Here is a 23,379-nt window from a genome sequence, read left to right on the forward strand (position 1 = left end):
CTTTGAAATGTATCTGCTCCGGAATAAAGTTGGGAGAACATATGGAATTCCAGAAATAAGCAACCCATCAGATATGGAGCAATTTTTTGCCATAACCATGAAAAGCAACATAATTTATTTCATATAGCCAGTTCACGATCAGTTGCTGGAAATGAGAGAAGAGGCATAGGGCATCAAGGAAAGTTCTAAAACGACTAGAAATTAAATAAGCCAAGTCCGATGTCTTCCTAATTCTCTTTTAAAGGGATAAGTAAACATGGGTGACCAAGTGCCAGCAGGGCCATTTGCGTTGCTTTGAACACAGCTGTCACACCTCGGGGGCTATGATGATTTGTCTCATTCCCTTCTGGAGCCCACAGAGTGTAGGGAGGTGTGACACACAGCAGAGATGAGAAGCTTACTGTAGCCATGAGGCAAATGAAGACACAGGGCCATCTGTTCTTTTTACAGCAAGCCATGGACATCTTGGGCTTTCTTCCTGAAGAGAAGTATGGATCCTATAAACTCATTGGAGCCATCATGCACTTTGGAAACATGAAATTTAAACAGAAACCCAGAGAAGAACATGCAGAAGCAGATGGCATGGAAAGTAAGAATTGCTCTGAAGACACACCATATACTCTCTTCAAATCCCTGACCCTCAGCCTACTCCCCTTTCCTTGTAGTTGACTTCCCCTCTTGGTTTTTGGAGAATGCTGAAATTAACCAGCAATCTCACTCGATTACTGTTCCTTGAAATTATTCGCTCAACCTCTATTCTGATGTAGAATCCCTGTATCTTAGAATAAGAAACAATCCTTAATTATTGAAGATGCCAATAAATTTCCTAAACTTGGGTGATATCAGATATACTAGGACATAGCCTGCCTTCAGCACAGAGACTATTGAGAAAAACAAAGGAGCAGACAAATTACCATAAAGTGTATTGAGTGACAGTGGAGGTGTGAACAAAGGTCTTTGGGATTGCAAGGGTAGAGTTTTTACTTGACTGAGACCTCAACAAAGGTTTCAATTCCCATCGTTTTTTTAATTCACATTTTTAAAATCTGTAGTTTTGCCTGATTACCAACAAGATTTGAGGCATTTTACAGTAAACAATCTGTCTAGAATGATGATTAAAATAGAAAAATCACAATTATGAAAAGGAAGCATGGTTGTGATAATTATTTCATTTATATTAAAGGTCTTGGCAACTGAAATAAATCCTTCAACTTTTTAGTTTTATATTTTCAATTTTAAAGTGTACATAACATAAAATTTGCCATTTTAACCATTTTCAAGTTTAGTGCCATTTTAGTTTAGTGGCATTACGTACCTTCACATTTTTGTGCAACCATCACCATTATTCATCTCCAGAAATTTTTCATCATCCCAACCTGAAACTCTGTACCTACTAAATAGTAACTCTCTATTTCCCCCTTCCCCAGCCCCTGGTAACCATTATTCTACTTTCTGTCTCTGAATTTGACTATTCTAGGTACCTTCTGTAAGTGGAATCATATAATATTTGTTCTTTTGTATCTGGCTTATTTCACTTAGCAAAATGTGATTCATTCACATTGTGTCAAAATTTTATTCCTTTTTAAGTGTAGATGATATTCCATTATATGTATATATTGCATTTAATTCCTCTATCCATTGATGGACACTTGAATTACTTCTACTTTTCACTACTGCAAAGAAGGTCTCTCCCTATTTCAAACTTTCATAATACTTAATTTCTTTGTCTCCTCTGCAGTTGTTTTACTGACTGACTTGCTATTTTTGCTTGTTTTATTTACTCTCATGGATTATAAACTCTTTGATGCCGAAGATTTTTGTCTTGTTTATCTTCTTACCAGCACCAAGCCTTACATATATCAAGTGCTCAGTAAACTTCATTCAATCTATTAATGAAATGTGACAGCTCCGAAATCATACTTCACCCTTTTATAAAAGACTATTAAGTGTTATTATCATAATCCCTCTTTCAGATTAGCCAGGCTGCAGATTGAAAAAACAGTTTTAACCCTTTCTTTATACCTGGTTATTTACAGAGGAGACTGAATTGGGATAAAATTGAAAAGTTGGAAAGTATCGTTTTTTATTTTTCTCGACCTTATTTATTTTGAGGTGAAGCCAGAATTTGTTCTCTCCATCTTTTTGACTTCTTGTGTACTTACCAACTGTGGCTACATTTCTCTAGAGAGTACTTTTAAAACTTGGATTTATAACAGGATTAACTGGGCAGTTTTTAAATTCTCAATTCCAGGTTTCACCGAGAACAAAAACCAAAAAAAAAAAAAAAAAAAAAAGATCTCCTTGAGGTGGGTGCAGGCACCAGTGTTTGGAGTCACCTGGCAATTTGTAAAAGCAATGTATAGCGAAGGTTGAGGGCCACAGTAAAGAGGACTTTGTTCTCCAGCCTTTATGTGTATCAGAATCACTTGGAGAATATGATAAAAATAAGCCCAGACCTAACCTCTTGCAGCAAGCAAGCTGTCCTTTGTTTCTGTGTTAACTCTCCAGGCTTTTCTGATCCACACCAATATTTGGGAACCCCTGTTCTCATTACTTCTTACCCCTCCTAGGTAAGATCATACAACCTAATTAAAGCCATGAGTTTATTTATAAGGTCCTGAGGGAATGATGTTTATTGATGAGAATTTCATTAAGCCTCTTTTGAGACTGCATCAAATCACATGATAAAAATGTGTTTACAGACACTGCTATGTTTGCAGTAGAATTTTCCAAATGTCAGATGGACATTCACAGATTTAAACTATTTTCATCTTGGTTGTAAAACTAAACTTTTATTGCAAATGAAGTAATTTATTTTTTTTGGAAAATGACAACCACTGTTTTCTGTCCCCCCAAAAAAGTGTATGATATATACCTGTGGGATAAATCCAAGGCATGACAGTCCTATTAATACTTGACTGTCTCTGAAATGGGTAAGAAATAATTCTGAAATGTTGGATGCTATTTCTGCTAGAGTTTAAGGTGGGATACTGTACAGAAAATTTAGGCTTCCTTTGTTCACGGATAAATTAGACTCAAAGGACTATTTCTAACACTGGAAAAAAGATGTGTGAATTTGAGGCTATTATTACCTTTAAAGTCCACCTGAATGCTCCCACTCTCAAAGCTTAGAGAACCAAACTCCTCTCTAGTTCCTGGGCAGATATTGTGGAATTGTTCATTTTTCACAATGTTGGTTACTAGTCATCTCCACTCAGATCCATCAGGCATATTACATTTCTCCCTTTTAAATATCTTCACGTTGGGTTAGATGGTCTCTAAAGCCTCTTCTAATTCAAAGAGTCTATGGTTCTGATGCACTGGAGTCTCAACTTGAAATAATCAGGCTTTTGTCTCCAAATGTGGCACTCTTAGCAGGAACATCTCAGCATAGATGAACATGTCTGCTCTACTTTTGATTTTTCCATTTTCTCAAACAAGCTTTGCATTTTGAAAGGTTTCATAGCAACTGAGTACCTAGGCCATTATTACTGACATAGAGTAGGTGTGTAGCTAGAAGAAATGTATATGTATAATATAGATTTTAGTTAACAAGCAAATCAGACATTTCAAGCTTTTTAAGTCTGTGAAAATTTTAAAGGCTCATAAAAAGCAAATGGATATCGTTAACACAAATGGCATACAGCTAATTTTTTTTTTTGGTTGTTTTTTTTTATTCCTTGTTTGTGGTTATTACTCAGGAAATTTTGTACGCAGTGAAGGAAAGACTGCATTTCTTTGTACTGTAGGACATTTTAGAGAGTAGCCACATCACATATATTAGTATACCTCAGGATTCCTTTATAATTTAAGGTGTTGCAGAAAGGTTTCAGATGAGTAAAATGTTCTTTTGTTTGACAACTGAAGAAATCTGCAATTTGAAATGTGCTTATAGCTTTTCTAAGTGTTATTTCATTTTTTAACACTGATGTGATATGTGCATATTTACTTTTCCTTCTAATAACACTTATTCTCTACTTTCTTTAGAAAATGGAAGAACTGTTATAAAAGTGCAATTACGTGGGTTGCAAGTATTCTTTTTGGGCAGCAGAGGGCACTGTGGTACAAACAGACTTTACAGGAAAAGGAAAGATTTTCAGTAGATACTGGGCAAGTGTCCTTGGTGACTGACTGTTAACGGGTGGTTGTTTTGAATTTTCAAATTACAATTCCCTGTTTCATTGACAGAATCGGTACATATGTAGAAGGGAAAAATAAGCAAATAATAAAGATGAGATAGTCCATGTCCTTTAGATAAATATTTCTTTTTAGAAAGGACCCTCTTTTTAAAATTAAGCTATAATTTACATACCACAAAATTCACCCATTTAAAGTATACAGTTCAGTGAGATTTAGTGTATTCATACATTATATAACCATCACCAGTATCTAATTCCAGAATATTTCATTACTCCAAAAAGAAACTCTGTACCCTTGAGTAGTTACTCTCCATTTTCTTCTCTCTCTAGCCCCTGGCAACCACAAATCTACTTTTCCTTTCTGGATATGCCTATTCTGGAGAGTTCATATAAGTGGAATCATGTGACATGTGGCTTTTGTGTTTGACTTCTTTCATGTAGCATAAAGTTTTCAAGTCCTATCCACTTTTTAGCATCCATCAATATTTCATTCATTTTTATGGCTGAAAAATACTCTATTGTATTTATATACCATATTTTGTTTATCTATTCATCAGTTAATGAACTTTTTTTTCCTGCTTTTTGACTCTTATGAATAATGCTGCTAGAAACATTTGTGTACAATTTTTTGTGTGAACATATGTTTTCATTTATATTGTATATATACCTAGAGGTACGATTTCTGGGACTAGAATAACTCTGTTTAACTTTTGAGTAGCTACCAAACTTTTCCAGGGCAGCTGTGCTATGTTACATTCTAACCAGCAATGTATGAAGTTCCAATTTCTCCACATCTTCACCAACACTTATTCTCTTTTTGATTATAGCCATGTTAGTGGGTGTGAAGTGGCATTTTATGTGGTTTTGATTTGCATTTCTAAGAAATAGTCTTTTAAACATTTAAGATTCAGGTAATTGTTTCAAAACTACAATCTATCTTGCTACATTGGTTTAAACATACCATTCTTTTCTCCTCTGGGTAGTCTGGCTATAATGCAATAAATTTCAACTGTGTTTTTTCTTTTCCTCCCCCACTCTTTTCTCCCACCTTCCCTCCTTTTCCTTCCTTTCTTCTGACCAGGTGCTGAAAAAACTGCTTTCCTCATGGGCATTAACTCCTCTGAGTTAGTGAAGTGCTTGATCCATCCTAGAATCAAAATTGGTAATGAGTATGTTACTAGAGCTCAAAATGTAGAACAGGTAAGGTGATTACGTGATTTTGTAATAATTGTATTCATATCGTACTTGTATATTTTTCAATTTCCAATGTCTGCAACAAGAGCTTCTATAAAAAAGCAGAAAAGAGCTACTGCGATGAATATTCCAAATGTTTTCACTTGTGATGTATACCACAGTAAATGCTCTTACGTTAAGAGTTTCTAGACTGAAATATACAATTTTGACAGTTTTCCCTCTGGCAACAAATCTCTTTGCAGATGCAAGCAAGCCCTTTATGTGTTGTGATCAACATCTTTGTTGTCCAGCTAAGAAGCTTTCGGGGCTATTGGTTTCTGACATGAGTAAAATTTGCAAATTGGCATCTCAAATCTATTTGGAATATTGACTTTTTAGAGTAACAGACACATGGTGACACAGTTGAGGAAAGATTTCAGAACATATGCTGAAGTTAGTATTTGAAGGGGCAGGGAATTAAGAACAGACATTGAAGTGAAAGATCATGTAGCATCCAGGAGAATGTTTTAATGACAGAATAACAAGTCCTCTGAGACTTTGCCAGAATACAGTAGATATTCCCAGGGCTGCTGAGTAATGAGACTGTCTAATTATGCTAGGGCATTTCAAAGTAATACTTTATATCTGTAATGTGTATTAGTTAGTATGAGATAGGCATGCTGCAGTAACACATGCATGCTAAAATCTCAGTGACAATAAAACATTTATTTCTTACTCTGACCAAGTCCAATACAGATTGGACAGCCTTTTTCCATTTTGTAGTTAGGCCATCTGGAACACATGGCCTCCAAAGTTACTGCACAAAGGGAAAGATAATTTCTGGAGGAAGCATACCCACCTTAACTGCTTGGGGCCAGAATGATACCACTTTCACTAATATTCTATTGATGAGTATTAGTCAAATTATCTATAGAAGGCCTGAGAAATGTAGTCTTTCTGGAAAGAGGAAATGGTATGATTACATGTAATATGTATTAAACATTTACAGGTGTTATCTCCTTCCATTTTTACAACAATACACAGGTAGAGAGGACAGGGATACTTAAAGTTTTCCCAGTTGAATAAACTGAGGGTTAGGGAACATAATTAACATTACAAAGGACACAGAAAGTATTCAGGTGACACTTAGATTGTTTTACTCTATATACATCCCAAATCTGAAAACGAGAGATAAATGTACAAATTTGTGATGGAATTATTTTGACCGCAGTAAACTCTATTTCTTTTGGTATAATAAGGCATCTGCTGTGACTATATTATTTAACCCATTTCCCATTTGCCCTGAGAATACTTGCCAGAGGTGCATGTGGCTGCGGTGTTTACCCCAAGGTAACTCATGGATTACAGTCCGAACCTTCCCCCCAAAGTTTGCCATGAAATATCTCGCTTTTATTATTTTTTTCACATCACTCTAGTATATCGTTAGCTTTGGAAACAAATGACATTCTGTTTTTAGTAATGGTATTTCCATTTACAAAATATAGTAATTCTCGATCACTGAAAATGTCAAATCCTAGAAAACGTAGCATTCCTAGGCGTGATGTTAAATGAATACTGGCAGCGAGTTGCACTTTTTTTCTAAATGGGAAAAGATTAAAACATTTCAACAACTAATCAAAATCACTATTTTCACTTAATCTATAAATCAATAATTCTTCCTCTACCATAGTACTAACTATACTGAAACAATTCGTTTACATTTTTGTCCTCCCTGGTTCTAATCTGAGTTCTCTGAGGCTGTTGACAGTGTCTAGTTCATCTTAATACCCTTGGCATTTAGCACAGCACCCTGAAAGCAGTAGGTGCTTCATAAATGTTAACTACTGAGCTGAACTTGAACCGTGATCAGCAGGACAAGTAGCTGAACTATTTCTTGGCAGTGAGATTAGAGATATTTGGCAGTTTCTTACTTTATAAGACATTCACCACAACATGCCTGCATGGCATGCTATGATTGTAGAATAAGGACTCTTTCTGTAGAAAACTAATAAGCTCATAGGGGGACTGAAATCAAACCTTCACCTCTTTAATATTGTGTTCTCAGGCATTGAGTTACCATACCAGCCTATGCCATAATAGGACCAGTGAAGCAAGCAAATATATTATTAGACATTAAAAGAAAAATATCCTCATCTTCCACCCTCTCTCTCTCTCTCCTTCCATCCTTTCCCCCACCCCCTCTTTCTCTCTCTCCCTCTCTTCCTCCTCCTCTTGAATACAGAGTAAGAAAGCACACTGTAAGGCTTTTCTTTTCTTAGGAATTTTACTGACTTTATAGAGACAATTGCCACGCTAAGAATAGAGATGTATGTATATGCTCTGTTGATGACAATTGCAAAAGATGGCAAAAATTCTTGCAGTGTTAACAAGCTACAAAATTTAGTTCTAGCTCTAATGCTAACTTTGGGATGATGGTTAAATATCTTCATCCCTCTGAGCACCCTAATGAAGAGATCGAATTCCTCTGTGTGTTTCAATGAAGGGGTGATTGGAATCTAAATGGGACAATTCTTCATGTGTGGGAGTGTCCTGCACATCCTAGGAGGCTTTGCATTTGCTAAATGCCAGTAGCACACTCAGTCATTATGACAATCAGAAAATGTCCTCCCAGTTTCCAAAGGTACTCGTCTACATGATTATCAGGAACTAAGGTTCTTCAGGACTAGTGTTTTATGATTCTAAGAGAATTCTGACTGTGCCTCTTAGAAATAAGTTATTTTAAATTAAAAAGAATAATAAAATAATAATAAATAGCCATTGAGTATTTACTACGGGTGTTGCGCAAAGCGCTTTGTACGGATGTTTTTGTCAATCAATCAAACAGCAAGCTTGCAAAGTTTATCTCGTTTCTATTTTCATTTCATAGTTAAAGATAGTGAACTTTTGGAAGGTTAGCTGCTCAAAGTAATATAGCTAGTAATACTGGAGTGAGGATGAGGAGGCAATAACAGTGAAAAGGGTGTAGGAAAGGGGGCACTAACACATTGGATACTAAGCGTCAAATGTTGTGTTATATATATTTACATCCTCAGTCACACTGAGTCCCAACAACACTGAGATATGCATATCTTAATATTCTTATTTTACAGAGGAGAAAGTCAGGGATCAAAGTGGTTAAAAACATGGCTGACTCCATTTATTTTGTTTTTGTTCTTGCTATCATGCATTATTGCCCCCCAGTAATCAAAGTCTTCTGTGAGATTATTTTAAAAAGAGCTAAGAAATGAGTCCATTTAGCCCCTGAAAAGTGGAAGTGTAGGTTTAGCTGTCTAATTCCTCTGTCATTGGACAGAATATAGTGAAATGATTAATTAATGTGCTGTATATTGGTTTATTATTTTCATTAATTCATTCAGCAGACAGCATACCATCTATTTCTTCCTCTGCCTACACTGTCAGGCTTTCTTCCTGTATTTCTTCACTACTCCCACCCCTGGCCAGTTTTTCTCCCACCCCCACTTCTTGAGTATTTAGAGAATTAAAAGGGGGTGAGCAAGTTAGTCATGTTCTTTTTAAAGTTTCAAAGTGACTGCTGTAGACAGAGTGATTTCCTCGGTGCTCCAGAGGATAAAAATCATTCTTGGTGCTCTATTTGTGCGGGTGTGCGGGTGACGCCGATAATAAAAAACTGTGATGCCATCCGGCGTATGGATTACTGTGGAAATGACTCAAGATAACTGATCAGAGTGGATGACTCAGAACTAAATCACCGCCAGACACCAATTGGCTCCTGCTGCATGTTCTCTCCTGGGCAGCTGAAGGATGTATGTGATAGGCCTATTTTAAATGTAAAGTGGTTGGAGCACATTCTGCTTCCAGGCTTGGAACGTGTCCAGAAATTCATTCTTACTTAGAGTTCATCAGAAACCTACTACTATACCAGTGCCTTTGCATCATGGAAATAGGACCTGCATTTGCACAGTATCATCCAGGCACAGAGGTTGGAGCTTTCCCCAGTAGATAATGTTAGAGCCTTTGCAACATACCTCCAGTGGGAAGAATGCAGCCTGAGTTTTACAGGGGAAACTGAGTCAAAACGATGCACTAAATTGCTGTTCTCCCTATAGGGAGTTGAAAGCAGCCCTAAGAACTAATATAATTGAGAAGGTGGAAGCTGAGGCTAGAAAGGATCTTCAAGATGGTTACTCAGGTTAAGATACTGCAGAGTTTAGGTCACTCGTGAAAGGTTACACTAATCATTAGCAACTGCAACAACAGCAGTAGGACAAAAACCAGATGCCTTGCCTACTCTATCGGTACTTCAAACTTTTTGGTACATAGGAGTCAGCGGGGGATTGCATTAGAGTGCAAATTCTGATTCCTAGGTCTGGGACTGGACTTGACATCTTTAACAAACTTCCAGGAGGTACTGATGCTGCAGGTCTTAGGACTACACTTTGAATAGCAAGGCTTTAGAACACATTGCCACCCTCTCTCCCCGCAAGGATATTCGGTTCTTCGGTAATAGGAACATGATTTCTCTCTCAGGAGTGTTAGGTAAGGAAGCACCAAGGTAACTCACCTCCTTTCTCTTTCCCTCTTCTCTCTCCCTCCCCTCTCCCTTTCCTCCCTTCTTTTCTCTCGCTGTATTGTATTTTTCCTCATATGTCATCTCAACAGCATGCTAGAACCACAGAAAGTCAATAAATATATCTTGATTTTACTAGAAGTCAGTTACAGAGAGGCCCAGGATTAAAATGAACTCTGCTGTCAGAATAAGGATTGATTTCAATGTGATTTCTAGGTGTCCTATGCTGTTGGTGCCCTGTCTAAGTCAATATATGAAAGGATGTTTAAGTGGCTGGTGGCACGTGTCAACAGGGCCATGGATGCCAAGCTGTCAAGGCAGTTCTTCATCGGCATTCTTGACATCACTGGTTTTGAAATCCTTGATGTAAGTATATCTGGTAAGAATGAAGTCAACGCATGTTTACAAGGAGATTAGAAAATGTGAATTGAACATCAGAAAATGTAGTCAAGGCATAATGAAATTCATTCTGTGTAAACATTAAGAGCTACTTTGGTTGGGAAAGAGCCATTGTTAAATAATAATTATAATAGTATTAGGAAATTCAGCCTTAAATGTAAATAGAGATAAAGAAATAATTTATGATTTCGAATTATATCATTGTGTTATTTTATTATCGTAATCTTTAGTTTGTGGGTATATCTGAAAAAGGTAAGAACTGAGCATTTGTTATTTACTCAATCTATTTGCCATCATATGACAGTGGTTATGGTTTTCTTTTTACATTTTTCCAAGTGGACCTCAATATTATTTTTTTATTGAGGTATATTTGACAAAATTGTATATATTTAAAGTATACACATACACATTGTGAATAATCACCACAGTCAAGTTAATTAACATCTCCATTGCCTCGAATAGTTACCATTTTCTCAATTTTATTTTTATCTCTTTTTCCTGCCTAATCACATCTTTGAAGTACAACAGTCTTGAGCAGCTTTGCATTAATTTTACCAATGAAAAGTTACAACAGTTTTTCAATCAGCACATGTTTGTTTTGGAGCAAGAGGAATATAGGGAAGAAAGCATTGGCTGGGTGTCCATTGACTTCGGTCTGGATTTGCAAGCCTGCATAGATCTCATTGAGAAGGTAATGCATGTTTTTCTCCCCGTCCATTTTCTTTGAAGGAGAATTGTCCCTGCTTGCCATATTGATTGATCCATGTTAGGGCTCAGGCTCTGTCAGGGAATGGGAAATGGGGCAGGAGAACTCTGCTCATTTTCCCTTAATGGCATTTGTGAGCAGCACCGTGGTTGCCTAACTAAACTCTCACGTCAGTTATCCCACTCCATCATCTCTCATGCAAACTGTCACTGGCATTTGCGGCTTGCTCATGGCCTCCTCTGCTAACATGTGAGGAAACTCGTTGGGGTGAAAAATGGTCATGCTCTGGACTGGAAAAGCAGCTGAAAATACGAGCATTGTAGGGCCTGGCTGGTTGACATATGGTGAAGGAGTATACCCAGAGCAGCTTTGTGAAGTTTGGCAAATTAGCATGCAAACAAACAATTGCCATAAATCCTCAAGGCCACTACCTTGCACAATGTAGTTTGTTCGTTTAATTGGACAAGTACCAGTTAGTTTAAGTAATTTATGACAATACGTCACGGCTTATTAGTAAATTAGCTGCAGTGAATTCAGGTTTCTGAATTCAGTGATGTTCCCAGACTCTGAAATCTTTCCATGTGCTCTGGTAAAGATTAACCGGGTTTGTTGGAGAAATTCACGATGACTTTTTCTGTGGCTTTGTCTGTGGGAGCAGGCATGGCAGCATGTTAGTAACTGTGTACCCCTTTTGTCTTACTATAACTGTGGATTGCAGTGCATTCTGGAGACAGGTCTGGGCAGACCAAGGTCTAGTGATTTTAGCTTTCTGAACATTCTCTTTAGCTATGCCGTCACATTTGATTCTCAACAACCCTGTCAGGAGTGGGCTAAAGTGATTAGCTTCTCACTGTTTTTCGTGGGCTTCAGATTTTATCAGTCAGTGTCCCATCAATTTTATTTATTTGATCTTAGATGAAACTGAATTTTCCTTGAAAATAGCCATTGTTTCTAACAGAAGTGGACATCATGTTTTTATTTCTTTTATAACCAGTGAACTTCCTGGAGGGGGACAGGCTGATTAAAAAAAATGATAATGACCAACTTGTGAACTGATTAAAAAAAAAAATAATAACCTAACCATGATCTGGTAAATGTTTGCTGGCATAATTAATGCTGTAATTTTCTAATTAGAAATAAAACAAAAGAACTGGCACTTCTCAAAGGGACAGATTTAGCTTCTGGCAATTGTCACCTCTAGTATCTATTTACTCCTATTGTGTGAATTGAATTGCTTTCAGGTAGAAGGTGGGACATTGACATGATTCAGATCCAGATAGGTATGTGAATATTACTGATTTTTAGTTGATCCGAAGCCTACTATTTTATGTTTGCCACTCTCAGTTATTCCAAATAATACACTAGCAATATGGATGTAATTTCCTATTGTATTTTCTACTGATATGATAAATGAGAAAAAACTGACCAGATGATAGAAAGAAAAGTCTTTGGCTTTTTATGAATGATTTCAAAGGTGTTAAGTTCAGGGAAATGAGGAATACCAAAATCTTTCTTAAAATGATTCTATATTTTGAAAAGATTCATTGTGTTAGCTCATGCTGTATAAAGAAAATTTGTAGTAAATATTAATGATCAAACTCACTCCTTGACATAAAATAAATCATGGGACATTTTCAAAACACAGAAGAACTAAAATACATTAATATGTGCAAAAAGTCTTATAGCATGCATCTGTGTATAAAGAAAGGAATTTTCATACATAAAAGTTTTAAATGTTTATGTTTATAAAAACAATTTATGTCAAACTAACAAAAATGTATTTTAACACCAGCTTTAATTGTTAATTTGCTCTTCAAGCATACAGTGACCTTCTTACATAAACATGCAGTGAACAAATCTATTATAGGATTAGCTCACACTTATTCCATTACTTAAAATATTCTAGTTTGTTTAGAATTTGAGCATCATTTATATATTAAAGTATTAACATATAATTACAGATTTATGGTTTTACATAGGTATTGGTAAATAGATAATTTCTATTCTTTAAACAAATCCAAAATTATACATTTAAAAATGTGTTGCACTTCATTGTAGTCACCTTGAGAGGCTACATCCATCTTTCAGTAATTAGCCCTTTTAGAAAAAGCTTCTCACAGAATGGAGATTAGGATGATGATTTAGAATGTTACCAGCTTTGAAAGAAAATTAGCTTAAATACTGATCATCTTACCTGTCTTTAGTCCAAGCTGTCTTATCAAGCTTGATCACATTATTCACCTTATTTGCCTGACTTGTCCTGAAGAACTATATATTTTTTTAAGCTTTCCCAATGTTATTTTTGGAGAACAATTTAAAGATATATAATTAGGGATTAGCAACAATATTGCTCATGTTTTCTCTGAAGTAATTAAATCACTTTATAACCTCATGGTTAATTCACTCAATGGTTCTGGGATGAAGGAGAAAGTCTGAAGTCACTCCTTTGATTTTCTCTGCTGTTCCAAGCATTCCAGAGCAGTGTCTTGTGACCATCTTGGCCCTACACTGGGATTGGGGGAGAGCTCTCTGCCCCTGAGTTTTTCTCATGATCTTAGATAGCAGCTACCTCCACAATACTGGCTTGTGTTTGACATGGTGACAAAGCTGCAGCCTTTTACCAGAGATGGTTTTGCACAAGGTTATTAAACCCTTGCACACAATTTAAAGGAAGCTTTTTCCTATCTTTTAGATAAGAACACACAAGAAAATGCCCAATTCCTTAACTATCTATTTTCTTGGAAAGGAGAGAGGAGGGAAGGAGTCTTTTCAGGTCTCTGTAGGTCACTCATTATTTTCTCTCCTCACTAGCTCAGGTGTCCAGGCTCTCTCCCTTAGGGAAAATGTCATGTATATAGTTTTGCTCTCATTAATCCTGCTATATTATAAAAGTTTTAGCCAAGAAGATCTCATATTCTCTGGTCAGTACAAAAATATCCTGGCTATATTCCATTAACCAAAAGTTGAACCCCATAAAATTGATCCCCATAAAAGACAAATTTTAAGTTTTCTAACACACCTAATCAGTCTCCTCAACAGTATCCATGTTGACCTCAAGGTTTCTTTGAGTCTCACTCTTGCTTTTAAGGACATCAGCTCTACCAGATAGCATCATTGTCATTTGGAAGTATTGCATCTACTTAGCTAAGCAAGTGGCTACACACACACACACACACACACACACACACACACACACACACACACACACACACCATGTACTTCTGGCTAAGACTTGTGCCTAAGACACATTCATAGAGCTGCTGATGTAAAAAATGTCCAAACCTATGGAGAATTTTTGTAAGAGTTTGAGCCTAAACTAATGACAACTCTCGGGAAGCAAGGTCTCAAATGCTCTGGCCTGAATAACTTTTGATTCTTTCTATAAAATGATACACTCTCAAACAACAGGAAGTTTCTGTGTGCCTACAGTAGTCGGTGGTGTCATATATCCTAAAGAAATTTCTAAAATACTTTAAATTCTGGTAGCATTTTGGCAACAAGAGTTGTTGCCTCTCAAATGAGGTTCTTTGGATGTGCTAATTCTGAAGTTTTTATTATAAAATGAATTACATTAATATCTAATTATCTTTTGTATGCATATAAATATTTTCTTTAAATATATAACTCTTTGCTTTTTTGTTTGCAGCTTAGTTTCTGCCTGACTATTGCCCATAGCAAAGTAGCCCAGACCCCAAAGCTCAAACCTATCTGTTTGAGTGTTCACCTGTAGATTAATTACTTAAAAATTTGCTGAGGACTTAATTTTAGTCACCTTGCAAGTTACTGTGCTAAGGATTGTGAGAAATGCAATCTAGAGACATCATCCTAGTACCCAAGGAACTTAGGGTGTAATTGAAAAGATGTCTTAAGACCAAAACTATTACTGTTTTTTTTTTAAATATTAAACAAGTACATTTATTTTGTAACTAACTTGTTTTGATCATTTCCTTGACATCCCACTGGTGAGTGGGAAATTTCTGCCCTAGAGTTATGGGGCTGGCTAACATAGGACACCCAACACTGGACAGATGAGATTGACAGCAGTTTATTAGTTACATATACTCATAGCCTGGGGGATGAGGACACTACATATCATGCAGGGCTACATTGTGGTTGCACTTGGGAGCAGAACGAATAAGCAGGGGCTGTGGGAGGCAGGCACTGTAATAAGAATAGGATGAGGTGACCCTTGGTTCTCATTGGAGGATGAGATTGGCCATAGGCAGGCAGGGAATTGAAACCCATTACTCAAGGATAAGCAGGCACTCTGCCTGGTCCCATGATATGTAGGGTTGTTTAGCTAGGGGACCTTGCTCCCTGGAGCACAGTGGTGAGGGGAACTTGTGATTAGGTCATTTGAGGCCCTCCTGATTTCCCCCTGATGTCAAGGCACACATAATGTTGGGTTTTAATTTTAGGCCTAATACCACACTCTCTGTAGACTTTGAATTAAATGCTGTAAAAAACTTAAACATTTGTTATAAATAGCACTTGCCCTTAGGAAGTATGCAGTCAAGTAGGAGATTTGTAAGTCTAATAAATGTAAAAATATGTGTCAGTATAAATGCAGTAAAGGCACTGATGAAGACCCACAGAGCTCAGAAAAGCAGAGGTCACCTCAATCTGCAGAAATCTAGGAAGGCCTGGTGAGAAGGGGGTAAAATTTCAGCTGGGTCTTAGGGAATAGATATAATTTCATCGGGTGAAGAAAAGAAGTTAGCAGGCAAAGAAACTGGCAAGAGCAAAGGCTTAGAAACAGGAAAAAGAACATTTTTCAAAATGTTAGGTCGTCTAATTAGAACATAGAATACACAGATGGAAGTAGCTAGAAGTAAAAATGGAGGGTTAGACTGAAGGGATTTTAATGAATTTATACCTTAACTTTTAGGCATTGGGAGCCAAAGAGGGTTCTGCACTGGACAATGGAATAGTCAGAGCTGCTCATGTTTAATCTGGTGGGTTCATGTGTGGTGTTTGGAATGAAAGGAGAGGCTAAAATTAAAGCATTTAGAAAGCCGTTATAGTAGTCCAGGTGAGTAATAGGCCCTGAATCAGGACAGCAGAAATGAAAATAGTAAGAAAGTGACAGATATAAAAGAGAGGAAGGCAGAATTGATCATATTTGAAGAGGGAGAGATTAGACCACTAATGGTCTGAGGGCAACTGGCTCAAACCATTTACTGTGCAATATAGAACAATTGATTCTATGAGGCAGAACATAATTACTGTTTTTCTAGACCTATCTGGAAATTAATTTGCTGGAGGGGCTCATATTTATTAGAAGCTTTACGTCTCCTGAACACTGGAGAAATGGAAAACACTCTGAAGAGTGTTTTACCCTCCTTAGTGGTTTAGTTGTTACTTTATCAGTTACAACATCTACTTGTTTTCCACAAAACTTCCATCACCCCAAATAGAAGTTGGCTTCATTAGAGTCCCAGGGAAATGGCGGTCCTCCTGCATGGAAGGTGGCTCTGTGTGAAATGGGGGCCGCCACTCTATGTAAGTTTGCCACAACCCTCTCGTTAACAGACACCATCCCAGGATGGTGTCATTTAAAACAATTAATTCCAGTTTTCACTGAGGGTTGACTATGGGTGTGGTAGGAAAATACATGGTACAAGATGGAGTCCATGCCTCTAAGAGCTTGTACCAGTGAATCCACTGTTTAATTTGTCATATTCTCCCTTGTCCTTCCCCTTCCTTGTCATTTCTCACTTTTCCAAGAACTCACAAGGTCAGTGCTGCCAAGAGCAAGACAGGTGTCAAATTCACTTAGAGCATTTTGTCCCCACTTAGAACACTTCACATATTCACTCACCACATCATTCCTAACCTAGGTTCTTGAGATAAAGATGTCCCAGAACTATTCAGTACAAGATTTATTGGGGAATGGTGTTCAATACATTTTTCTATAAAATGTAGGTTCTGAGTCTACGAGAATAAACAAAAGAGGTAGAAAACCATAGTCCATATATTAGAATGACAGACTCAGATGGATCAAGAAACATGATCTTAAAATATCTGATGATCCACCACTAAGAAGAATTAGATCCATTTGTATTGACTCCCGTGGAATAATTTAGAACGAAAGGTTCTGAAATGCAAATAGATTTTCTTTTAGTATATCACTGTCCAGAGCTTTGACTTGAAGTTGGTGTATTCTCTCTCTCTGGAAATATTCAAGCATAAGCTAAACTGATTTTTAGAAGGAAATAGTGAAGAGAATTCAAGAAGCTGTTGAATGGGTTGGACTACACCTTTATTGTCTTTCGCAAACCTGAGAGTCTATGATTCTTATGTACAAAGGGTTGGTAGAGAATTGGGAAATTTATGTCGTTGGGCCAAGGACTTGTGTGTTATCTTGGAATTATCATGACATCTTACTTGTACCTCTGTTTTGTCTGCTTTGTAGTCTGCATATCATGTGTCTTCTTGATGAAATGCTCTGGAGCTAGAACCCCTGTCTGATTCCTCCTTTTATGACCCAAAGTATCTGGTAGAGTGATTTGTTCATGAAGGCACTGCAAAAATATTCATGGAGTAGATAAATGAATATACAAATATACAAAAACACGTGCAAACATAAGAATCCTTGATTCTACCTCTCCCCACCCCCCACCCCGCCCATAAAAAACAACCTGTTTTTCCCTATTTGTGTGTACCCTGTATTGGTTAAAGGCAGCATCACCCATTTGTTCAAACCAAAAGCCTGGTCATCCTTCTTTTTTCTATTATGCTCCAGATTCTATCCATTAAGTTGTGACCCATTTCTAATTTCAGCTTATATCACATTTCAATGACTTTGCACAACCTCCAGCATTATCACTAGTCTCAACCAGGAGTCAGCAAACTATAGCCCTGTAGGCAAAAGCCAGTCTACAGTCTGTTTTTGTAAATGGTTTTAATGAGACATTGTTACAACCATTGCATTTACATGTTGTCATTTGCTGTTTTCAGGGCTAAAAAGGCTGAGTTGATTGTGGTTGTTTCCAGAGACTATAGAACCCACAAAGTCTAAAATGTTGACTATATGGCCCTTTAGAGAGAAAGTTTGCTGACAAAGGTCATTAGGTTTTCTATCGCACATTCTGTTTTTGTTTTTTATAACTCTTTAAAAATGTAAAAACCATTAGAAGTTCTCTGGCTTACCGGTACAGGCCCACAGGCTGGATTTGACCCATAGGCTGTGTACTTCACCAGCCCCTTTTCTAAGCAAACGGTTCTTTTCAAGCATAAATCACGTCACATCACTTCATGTTAAAAATCTCTAGTTACACTTAAATAAAAATTACACTTAAAATAAAATCCAAATGTCTTGCCATGGTCTAAGAGACCTTGGGATTCAATACTACTTACCTCTCTGACTTTATTTTATAAGTACATGCTCCATTCGACTAGCTTTGCTCTGTCTACACTTGGCTCTGGCCAGACCTCCAACTTGTCCAGTGTGCCGCTGCCTCAGGGCTGCACGCTCTTCATTTCTCTGCCCAAAATACTTTATGCAGATCTCAGGATTTGCTCTTCTCATTCAGATCAGAGAGTTTTACTTGATTATCCCACTAAAATAGCTTGTACTCAGCCCCCTGCCCCTACCTCAGTCATTCTCTGTCTCTTTACTTTGCATGATTTCTTCAGAGCACTTATGTGAAACTAAGTCATTTATTTATATTTTTGTTTACTTGTCTCTTGTCTGACCCACTAGAATGTAAGCACTTTGTGTATGTGACTCCCGGCCACATGGCCAGATCCTACCGGTGCCTGGCTTCTAATAGGTATTTTACAAATATTTGTTGAGTGGATGATTGGCTAGTTATATGTAGTAAATATACTTTTCCTTCATCAACTGATTAGGTTCCTGGGAAAGAATTTGCACTGACCCCCCTTTGAAAGTGCTGTTTACTGGCGTGTTTTTCATCTGCTGTTCATATATGTCTTCAACAGCCAATGGGCATCTTTTCCATCCTTAAAGAGGAGTGTATGTGTCCTCAAGCTACAGATGTGACTTTTATGACCAAACTTTTTGACAACCATTTTGGAAAGTCGGTTCATTTCCAGAAGCCCAAGCCTGATAAGAAGGAATATGAAGCTCACTTTGAATTTGTCCATTATGCAGGAGTGGTAAGTTACCTCTAGACCTTCAGCCCTGCCTATTTCAATGCACTCAGCCCAAATCCTTAGATAATGTATAAGTAAAGTTTAGATTAAATGAAGAGACGAACAAAATAAATCTCAGTTCCAAAAAAAAAAGTTGGTATAACCTTTTAACACTTAGAAATGAAATACCTCTATTATAATATTATTCCATGTGCACAGAGGTAAAAAAAATCTCAAAATAGACTCTGTCACCCCAACCCAAAGTAAGAAAGCTTCAGAAAGTCATGGAGACCATCAAAGTCATGGGTTTTTCCTTATTTGTCCTTCCTTTTAACTTAACATTATATGAATCAGTGATTTCCATTGATCTTTTTATTGAAGATTTTTTTTATTCTCTCATAAAGAAGTAGTCACTGTGAAGTAATGGTCTCCAACCAATGACCAACAAAGGTTTCTAATGACCCTCACTGCCTCTTCTCATTTCCCCACTGGTATGTGTGTGTGCGTGCCCCTTTTTTTTTCTGCTTTTATGTTTTTGGTCAGTGATTCTGGATGGAACAGAAAGAGAACTGAAAAAAATAATACTTCACCTTAAATGACCTGCTAACTGTACAGTTATGCTTATAATTCTCTTCTTTGATATCCTTGGATATTAATGACAATATTTACAGTAAAATACCATTATAATTACTGATGCTTTTTTGAATGCTCACTGCATATCAGAGACAATTGCATTATTTATTCTTGTCTGTGGAAGAGTGCTGATGTGAATTGTTTCTACTGGAAATACCATCTATTTCTTCCTCTCTCCTCTCTTTTTCTCTCTCTCTTCCCTTCTTTTCCTTTCTATAATGTAAAGCCAGAGATTCTCTTTGAATTACACAATGAACTTATGGAGTTATTATTCAGTACTGTTACATCAAACTAAAGGACCCAAATTTTGTGGTGTTTTCTTCTGAAGAATGTGCAGTTTGCAGTGTTAATTTATGGATTCTCTTTTGTTACCTGAACTGCATGTCTTTCCTAAGGTGCCTTATAACATCAGTGGCTGGCTTGAAAAAAACAAAGACCTTCTTAATGAAACAGTGGTGGCCGTGTTTCAGAAATCATCTAACAGACTCCTGGCAAATCTTTTTGAAAATTACATCAGTACTGACAGTGGTGAGTCAAAAAATCTTTCCTCATTTTTCAGCCTCAGAATGAAACCCATGGCTGTTTCAGCACTTAACAATAGTCCTTGCTTCTTTCCTATGATAGCTGTGTCTGCTCCCTGTGGTCTGAGTCATCCTCTCTTAGCATTTCTGTCCTCAGGCTGGTGGTTCTTCAGGGAAATGATGCTCGAAGATAGATATATTTCAAGGAGTCTGTTCTGGCCTGCTTTTATCGTCTATTCTACCCAGCTGCAAAGAGAGAGCAGCAAACCATATTTTGATAAATGATTTAGGGGAAGTAACAAGTCTCTTTAATATATGTTACCTAAATATCTTGGAATTCTCCTTCCAAGTGCTTTTGTATTATAATAAATTGGGGCTACTCTAAGCTTCATGAAGGCAGGGATTATTCTGATTTGTTCAATTGTAGCCTCAAGCATGTAGCAAATGCCTCTTTAGCAGGTACTCCATAAATATTTATTGACCAACTAATTAATAACTAATCTTGTTTAGTAGTTGGTAATTTACAAAGCACATTCAGATAACATTATCTTACTCAATCCTTGCCATGACCCTTTTGGATAAATATATAGGGAAATCTCTCCTCGTTTTACAAGAACAAGAATAGAAGAATTAAGTAGTGGCCCCAGTTTCGCAAATCTACTAAATGCCAAAGCCAACGAAGAAAGCAGGACTTCTGCTTCCTCGTCTGTTGCCTATTGTACGTTCACTGTCTCCCAGAAACAAACAAAACAGAGAGATGGACAGGCTATATGTATTTAGGATGCAATTTAGACCTCTGCACCATGATACAAAGGATTTGAGGATACTGAGCCTAAGTTTAACATCACCCTCACAACTGGACTTAATGTGAGCTACAGAGGGAAGCTCTCCAGGATTCATAGCAAAAGTCATAGATTGGCAGCTCCTGAGCAGAACCTGGCCTTCAAACATGGTTGTGTTTGGTCCACACAAGTTAAAAAAATAATCAGAGATTTCACATACATATTTGGTTTCCCTTTTCTTTAAAAAAAAATGGAAATTATGGGAAAATAGAAAATCTGGCCAGCCTGGGTTCAGATACTCTCTTGGCAATGGGGCAGATTGTACTTTAAGTGGGATAGTGTATCCTCTCACCTCCTATCATTGTCACCCTCCTAGTATCTTAATCCAGCTTCAAGTTAACTCACGGGTCCCATAGGCCGATTTGGGACTCCTGATTGACATGGTCAGGGAATGGAGAGAGAATTTAGCTCTTCCCGGCTTCATCAGCACATGATGACATAATTCAGGAGCATGCCTAAAATCCTGTTGGCTTGCCTCAAGAGGAAGTTGAGAAACGGAAGCTATTGTGTTTGGCCCCTGATAATCTTCAAGCAGTGCATTTGCTTGATTCTAATAGCATCCTAAGTGCCTTTGAGGAGTCTGTTAGATAGTGGTCACATTGCTTATGGTTCCCAGATGAGTAATTTTCTGATCAAAAGAGATCAGAGAGTGGTTTGGGCAGAGAATTAGAGACGAAATCGTCTTCTAACTCTTCAGGGTGTGTGCTGTGTTCTCTGGAAATAAAAGAGAAGAATTGTCCAGAATATCTCCGTTCTTTTTCATAATTCTTTCAGCATCCCCTGAAACTACTTGCCTCCAAGTTTCTGACTCATCCAAATATCAGATTACCTATAATAACCATACTTTCTTCTGGGGAATCCAAGTACTTTAAACCTGTTATAATTTTAAAAATATTAATGGAAGATAGTATTCTTTTCTCGTGTGGAGAAACTGAAGTTAAAAGATTTCAAGTGATTCACTTGAAGGGCCTGGGAGTATCAATAAGACAATCACGATTAAACTTTGTGACATCTGCCTCGGCACAGTTGTCACTCAGGCGCAGAGAACATTTTATTAGTTTTCTGTATTGATAGTTGGCTCATTTTTTACAGATTGCCTATGAATTTTGTTGTACATTTTCATGAGTTAGCACTACACAGATGTTTATAAAACAATTTGGCTTAGCATAAATTCTTTTGCTTCGAGAAAATGAAAATAGATTGTTTTTTATAAATTATAAAAGTAATATATGAGTATTGCCAAAAACACAGAAAATACAGAATAACTAAAAAGAGGAACATAAAAATTACCTATAATCTCACATAGAGAGCTAACAACTGCTAACATTTTGATGTAGTCTCTTCCCAACATTTTTTAATGTATATAGTCACCCATAATACAACCACAATTAAAAACATGTATATATACTCACAATCATAATACACAAACTATTTTGTAACCTACTTTTTCTCTCAAATCCTAGAAATCTTTCCATGTAAGTTATATGGATCCACATCGTCATTTTAAAAGGTGAAAGCATTTCATCATATGCCTACTCTTTCATAATTTAACTAACCAATCTCCTATTGATGAACAATTATTGATAATTTTTTTGATTAATTTATTTGTAATAACTATACAATGCTGCAATGAGTATCTTTACACAGTTGTCTGATTATTTCCTTAAGGAAAAGCACTAGAAATAGACTTTTTATGTTTGAGACGTATTTTTAAAGCTTTTGTAGATATTGCCATATTGCTTCCAGAACTTTGACGAATTTATGCTTTCATCAGCAGGGTATGGTAATGTGACAAAAAAAGAGCTTTCTAAATGTTTTTTTCTTTTTTTAGCTCTACAGTTTGGAGAGAAAAAACGCAAGAAAGGAGCTTCATTCCAAACGGTTGCATCTCTGCATAAAGTAATTTTTAATTGCATCTACTCGTATATTAACTGCCTCACAATCTGCATAGTTATTACTTATTTGAAATTTCATATCTTCAAGTAACAATAAAAAATCTGAGGTTAGCCAAGTTGGAAAAGTTGAAGTTTATTTTGATATTAAACAACTCACAGTTACCGGAATTGCTCTTAGCAAAATAGGAAGCTAAGCTCTCTCCCTACCCTCAGCTTCAGACTCCAGCCCCTCCCTTGCCTTAAGGTACAATAGGTGCATTTGTGCTCAAAGCTCCTTCAAGGATCAGACTAAGCAGAGTCTATACAATAAAGATTTTCCTGAGATAAAGCTTGAGAAACAATATTTTTCTTCAGGCCATTTTATTGCCCAGCCATAAGTTATTGTTATCAAATTCAAAACAGGTAGATATGATTCACAGCAGAAC

The 23,379-nt window shown here is 36.9% G+C and overlaps 1 protein-coding gene across 1 annotated transcript in view; it reads left to right on the plus strand.

The window, feature by feature from the left end:
- Window positions 1–23,379, plus strand: part of MYH15 (myosin heavy chain 15) — a 129,018-nt gene that overhangs the window by 30,274 nt on the left and 75,365 nt on the right. Inside the window, exons 12-18 of the mRNA XM_011355605.2 lie at window positions 451–589; window positions 5,221–5,339; window positions 10,078–10,227; window positions 10,781–10,951; window positions 18,911–19,087; window positions 20,092–20,224; window positions 22,891–22,958. Coding sequence (XP_011353907.2) covers window positions 451–589; window positions 5,221–5,339; window positions 10,078–10,227; window positions 10,781–10,951; window positions 18,911–19,087; window positions 20,092–20,224; window positions 22,891–22,958 — 957 coding nt within the window. The remainder of the gene's footprint in view (window positions 1–450; window positions 590–5,220; window positions 5,340–10,077; window positions 10,228–10,780; window positions 10,952–18,910; window positions 19,088–20,091; window positions 20,225–22,890; window positions 22,959–23,379) is intronic.

This window comes from Pteropus vampyrus, unplaced genomic scaffold (assembly GCF_000151845.1).
Source record: "Pteropus vampyrus isolate Shadow unplaced genomic scaffold, Pvam_2.0 Scaffold1, whole genome shotgun sequence".
Classification (NCBI taxonomy): Eukaryota; Metazoa; Chordata; class Mammalia; order Chiroptera; family Pteropodidae; genus Pteropus; species Pteropus vampyrus.